The sequence below is a fragment of the Alosa pseudoharengus genome, unplaced genomic scaffold (genome assembly GCF_046254945.1).
Source record: "Alosa pseudoharengus isolate Yale_2024_CS ecotype anadromous, Long Island Sound unplaced genomic scaffold, YU_APseudo_1.1 YU_APseudo_1.1_scf_8, whole genome shotgun sequence".
Classification (NCBI taxonomy): Eukaryota; Metazoa; Chordata; class Actinopteri; order Clupeiformes; family Clupeidae; genus Alosa; species Alosa pseudoharengus.
Window position 1 is genome coordinate 15,165,536 of NW_027468870.1, and position 5,307 is coordinate 15,170,842.

Below are 5,307 nucleotides of genomic sequence, written 5' to 3' on the forward strand. Positions count from 1 at the left end.
ATTTAAAGTTGCATACAGATATGAACAGTGCTACATGGAAGGAATTACTCTTGACCAATAGGTGGCATGCTAAGCTCCCCCCCCCCCCCCCCAACGGTAGAGTGACCAGCAGGTGGCTCATGTTAGAGATGCAGCCCAACTTTGGAATACTGACTTCTGGGGGCATAGCACAGTTCTCCTTGGTCTTATAGTTTAGAATGAAATGTAGCCCATATTATTTTTTTTACAGCTGCTCATTGACTAACCCAGCTGACTACATTTGATCTGTTAAGGCTAAAAATCTAGTCAAGAGGCCTGAACTACAATATATTCATACTGCACAAGTTGTTTTACCACATTCCTAAATGATATGGCCTTTTATTCTGCAGATCATATCTGGATCTCTAGTGGGTCTGACATTGCTACAAATAAATTACAGACAAAAACATATTTCACACAGTGTTTTTATAGTATTTGACAACCAAAACAATCAGTGCCACCACTTGGAACTGAATGGAGGGCACACTTGTACTGCAACACTAACTTTTAAACTTCAGTTTACTGACAGTTTATGCAATTGATATCTTTTCCTGTAATATTAATATTCTTTCCAAGTATGTATGACTCATGTTAATCAGAATGTATTAATGTCTACTAGTAATCACTAATAAATGATATATCTATGCATCAATGAGATAAACTGTCAATAGTGACACATTATTTCCTTATTAAAAAAAAGTTTATTGACGTCAAAGCATGTCAATGTCAACAACCACAGCTGCAATTTTTCTTACTGTTGCAATTACAGTGGTATTCAAAGTACAGTAAAATAACTTTATGATACAGCATTTAATGATAATTCATAATTTTAATTATAAAAAATAAAACACGAAAACATTAGGGTAAAAACTGCTACCCAAAATGAAACTAGGATGTGTGCTGGGCACCATTAGGAACTCCACTGACTAAGCCAATTTTACAATCCCCATTAACTGTACCACGGAAGGATAGTGGCTTGGGAGCTACCACTAAGAAAATAAAAAAGAGGAAAAATACAAACACAGATGACACTTTTTCGTAGTGTTAACTATACAAAAAGGAAAAAAGAAACTGTACAGCTTAAAAACATACCATATACACAGCCTTATTTTTTGTTGCTTTTTTTAAACTTTTTTTGTCATAAGTGAAATGTTTACAGGGGGTTAACTGCTTTATAAACAAGACTGAACTCTATTATGAACTATATATGTAACTGATCTACTCATCATCCTCTTCATCATCGTCATCATCATCATCGTCATCATCATCATCGTCGTCATCGTCATCATCCTTTTGTTCAACTTTGGCTGGAGCTTTTGCAGCTGCTCCTCCCATCTTGCCCCCCTTACCTTGGCGATATGCTGCAATGTCCTTAAATAAGAGAATTCATAAATATATTAAGTTTCAGAAATGTTATAGTCCCTGTATTAAACCCATCTTAAAATAATAGGAACATGGATGGCATCATCATGTATTGTTTGTTTGTTTGTTATTGTGTTTCCCTGCCTTCCTACTATGTAAAGCGACCTTGGGTTTGAGAAAGGCGCTATATAAAATAAACTTATTATTATTATATTATTATGTCCATACCTTCTCATACTTCTCCTTCAGTTTGGCAGCCTTCTTCTCATATGGCTGTTTATCCTCAGCTAATGTTTTATTCCACATCTCTCCCATCCTCTTAGCAACATCGCCAATTGACAGGCCAGGAGTTTCTGCTTTGACCTTGGGTCGAAACTCCGAACAGAAAATGAAAAAGGCAGACCTAAGAGATAATAGATAAAACCACAAACATCCGTCTTAGTACATGATGACAGACCACAGAAGAATTCCCACAGATACTATATTCCCAATCTATTTAAGTTACTTACGGAGGCCTTTTGGGGGCATTAGGATCTTTAAACCTCCTCTTTTTCTCTCCTTTTGGTGGGATGTAGTTCTTCATCTCCCGCTCATAGCGGACCTTGTCTTGTTTGGCCATATCTTCAAATTTACCTTTCTCTTTGGCTGACATCGTCTGAAAGAAAATATCTCACTATTAACAGAACTGATCAATTGCCTTCATGAGTTATTGCTTATCATTCCATTTAATGGATGATACAAATTTACCTTCCATCTCTCAGAACACTTCTTAGAGAACTCGGCGAAATTGACCGAAGCCTCAGGGTGTTTTTTCTTGTGTTCCTCTCGGCAGGTCTGGACGAAGTAGGCATATGAGGACATCTTGCCCCTGGGCTTCGTTGGATCTTTACCCATCTTTCTTCCTTTATCTGTAAAAAGTAAGTTTAACTTCAGTGAGGTGCATCTAGTGACGTGTAGGATGACGCCATTGCAACTTCAGTTAAATTCATGATTATATGTTATTCCTAATCCTATTACAAATCATACGCAGTTTCTAGCCTAGGGATATGTAAATAAATTCCCTGTGTAAAATAATCAATTACCAAACTCTTAGGATTAGATTCCACTGTGGAGGCTCTAACACAAATGCTACGAGCCATATAGGCCTATTCGAAATAATTTAAAAGCCATCGTGACAATTAAAGCGGTTACGCAAGTTGAGTAGCAAGTGACGCTTACTACTCATCATTACGGTACACGAGACCAATTTTGACAGTAGGATGCATAACGTTAGATTAGACTATACTCTCATAACTAACTAAACGTTAGCAGAGGCCTGAGCTAACGTAACATTGTGCCTTCAACTACCATTATAACTTTTACAACAGCCGATCCCCCCCCCCATTCCTTGTTTTTAAAGATAATAACGCCGAAAACGTATTTCACATAATACCTTAACTTCACTAACGTTAGTTGACACGTCAAGGGCGTAACTTTTAAGCATAATAGTTTGCGTTGTCAAATATCAATTTTCGCTATTAAAATTAGGCTGCAAGGTTATATTCGAATGTTTACGTTACTACTAACCTCAACTCAAAAGTGGGCAAAAATCTATTTTTTTAGCTTGCTACCTCCCTCTTTTATAATCCACAATGACACAAAAATGGCGAAAGGTGATTGTCTTAACATTCTGTTAAAAATGTAAAGACAATCTAACATAAAAACATGGACTTGTTATATTCTTTACGATATATGGGGCAATCGTATAGACTACCACTGTACTAATGGCGCATAACGTTAACATAGGCTTTCTGAGGAAAAGGAGGTCAACAACGACAGCAATATTTCTTCTTCCATTTTGTGAGAAAGCCTTCTTCATGAAAGAAAGTCCCCCTCAAATGTCTCCACCCGCCTTCCTGTTCGCTTTTTAAATCGACAAATATGTAAAGAAAGCCCGTCTCCTTGACAATTTTCTTCTTCGGAAATCCCTATGCACTACCCCGGTGTATAGTAATACACTGAGCCTGTACTGTGTCTATGTACGGGCTGTATTGAGTTAGTTTGCTATGTGCTTGGAATGGCCGCTTGTCTTCATCTACCAGCACAGGGAATATGGCTCCTTCTCTTTGTGTCAATGCACAGCCATTACACTGCACGCAATAGAGGGCAGAGCGACCGCGATACCACATATTTTCAAAAGGATTTTTCGGACATTATTCGATGTCGAAAAAATACAGAGATATATGGATTGCAACTAGGAAAGATGGTAAATGTATTTTCGAGGACTAGTTTGTTCATTTACACATTCGTTATGGTAGAAAACACGGCTTGAAAAAGTTGAACCGAACTGCGCTTGTCAACCAGTCTTTGTAACGGGCTCAGCCTTGTTTCCTATGCAAGTAGTCAGCCATTACAGTAAAGCGCAGATACTGAGGTAATTTTTTTTACCAATTTATCATCGAGTTATTTGACACCTTAACAGTGTATATGTACATAGACATAACATGCATTTCCTTAAATAACACTTATAGTTTCTCATCGTATGCCGTATATTTCTCAATATTTCTTGTCCTCGCATGACAGGCATCTCCAGGCTCTCGCAATGCACTGCAATGGCTAATGTTACTGTATCTAGCAAAGACCCTAGCCTAGCCACCATAGACCTTGTTTGTACGCATTTAGCCAGTTGTCCGAAACACATATTAAGTCGAGTAGTTTCAAGGTAACTCATTTGTAGTGATGACATAATTGTAAACGGCACATTCTGAGAAATACATTTTTTGTCTCCAAGAAAGGTATTCATATAATGTCACCAAATCTGTTTTTGTCCAATAATATTAATATTAGCTTAATGCTACTGACATTAATGTAATCATGAGATGACATATTTAAACATTACTGACATTTTAACATCTTCATATAATTACTGCATTACAATTATTTTCCGTAAAAATCATTGTTTTACTTAACTGTGAACACTTTCTAATTTCATTCAGACACCTACCGCTGGCTTGTACTGGTTCAGTGTGATGCAATGGCTGTATGTGGAGGCAGTGGCGATACGCAGTCTCCTCTCTGAGCTCTCAAAGCTGTAACATTACTCTCCGTACGATTGCCCCTCTATTGGTTACCGCCAAGTCTTGCGCTCATCTGATTCGACACGGGGTTTCCATTGTCCTAATAACAAGCACTATCTGATTGGCTTTCTTTAATGAAACGTCACTAGAGTTTTAAATGGCGGGTTGATATGAAAACTCTCCCTGTACTCGGCTTTAGAAGTGCTGCTGGAAGACTGTACTGAGTTTGCAATGGTTTGCTATAGTATTGGATTCAATGTGTGTAGTGGCGTAGGCTGTTGAATGAATGAGGGTATATGCAGTTGTACTATGGATCAGGAATACCTACTGGGGATGAGAAGACATTGATTTCAGATGCATTTGTAGAGAAACACCTCAACTTCATAAAGTAGCAATCATATTTTTTCCAAAATTACCCAGTATGTATATATTTTAATGAATATTGAATTTTCAAATAATATAATGTAAAATAGCTTTTAGACTAACCTAAACGTCTGAGAAAAGTGTCTAATAAAAGTTTTTACTTAAATGTGCAGAAACCATTTTGTGATAGCTAATGGCGGCTTAGTGGCTGTGATGGATATTTTGGCTTCACAGAACTGCAAGCCAGGAGAGCCTTTGCCTATTTCTATTGACCCTTTCATATTACTTTATTACTTGGTGTTAAACGTGCATTAGTTTAATAAATTAAATTATTATTGGAGACTGGAAAATATTTAGAAAATGGGCAAATCAGTCCATACATCTACCTGAGACATTTTGTTGCCTGGAACTCCTCCCTTGTCCTAGACCTTACAATACAAAAATTACCTTGTGTATATCTATGTCCTAAAGATGAATATCAGTGTCTTAAAATGGTTTTCGCACAGTT

General features: G+C 37.3%; 1 protein-coding gene across 2 annotated transcripts; it reads right to left on the reverse strand.

The window, feature by feature from the left end:
- Window positions 1–427: 427 nt before the first annotated feature.
- hmgb1a (high mobility group box 1a) lies at window positions 428–4,472 on the reverse strand. 2 transcript variants are annotated; one of them, XM_076274256.1, is made up of 5 exons: window positions 4,364–4,472; window positions 2,128–2,288; window positions 1,890–2,035; window positions 1,609–1,783; window positions 428–1,389 (listed from the first exon to the last, which is right to left on the reverse strand). In XM_076274256.1, the coding sequence occupies exons 2-5, from the start codon at window positions 2,272–2,274 to the stop codon at window positions 1,237–1,239; spliced, it is 621 nt and encodes a 206-aa protein (XP_076130371.1). In that variant the 5' UTR covers window positions 2,275–2,288; window positions 4,364–4,472; the 3' UTR covers window positions 428–1,236. The 2 variants fall into 2 exon arrangements, with proteins under 2 accessions (XP_076130371.1, XP_076130370.1); XM_076274255.1 differs by having other exon boundaries at window positions 4,330–4,440.
- Between the last annotated feature and the right edge of the window lie 835 nt (window positions 4,473–5,307).

Bases quoted from the DNA above. Each gene is read 5' to 3' on its own strand.
- hmgb1a (XM_076274255.1), bottom strand. From the start codon at position 4,351: ATGAAATTAGAAAGTGTTCACA. The intron at 2,289-4,329 runs GTTAAGTAAAAC...TACTTTTTACAG, and splicing joins GAAATTAGAAAGTGTTCACA to ATAAAGGAAGAAAGATGGGT. The intron at 2,036-2,127 runs GTAAATTTGTAT...ATTTTCTTTCAG, and splicing joins AGTGTTCTGAGAGATGGAAG to ACGATGTCAGCCAAAGAGAA.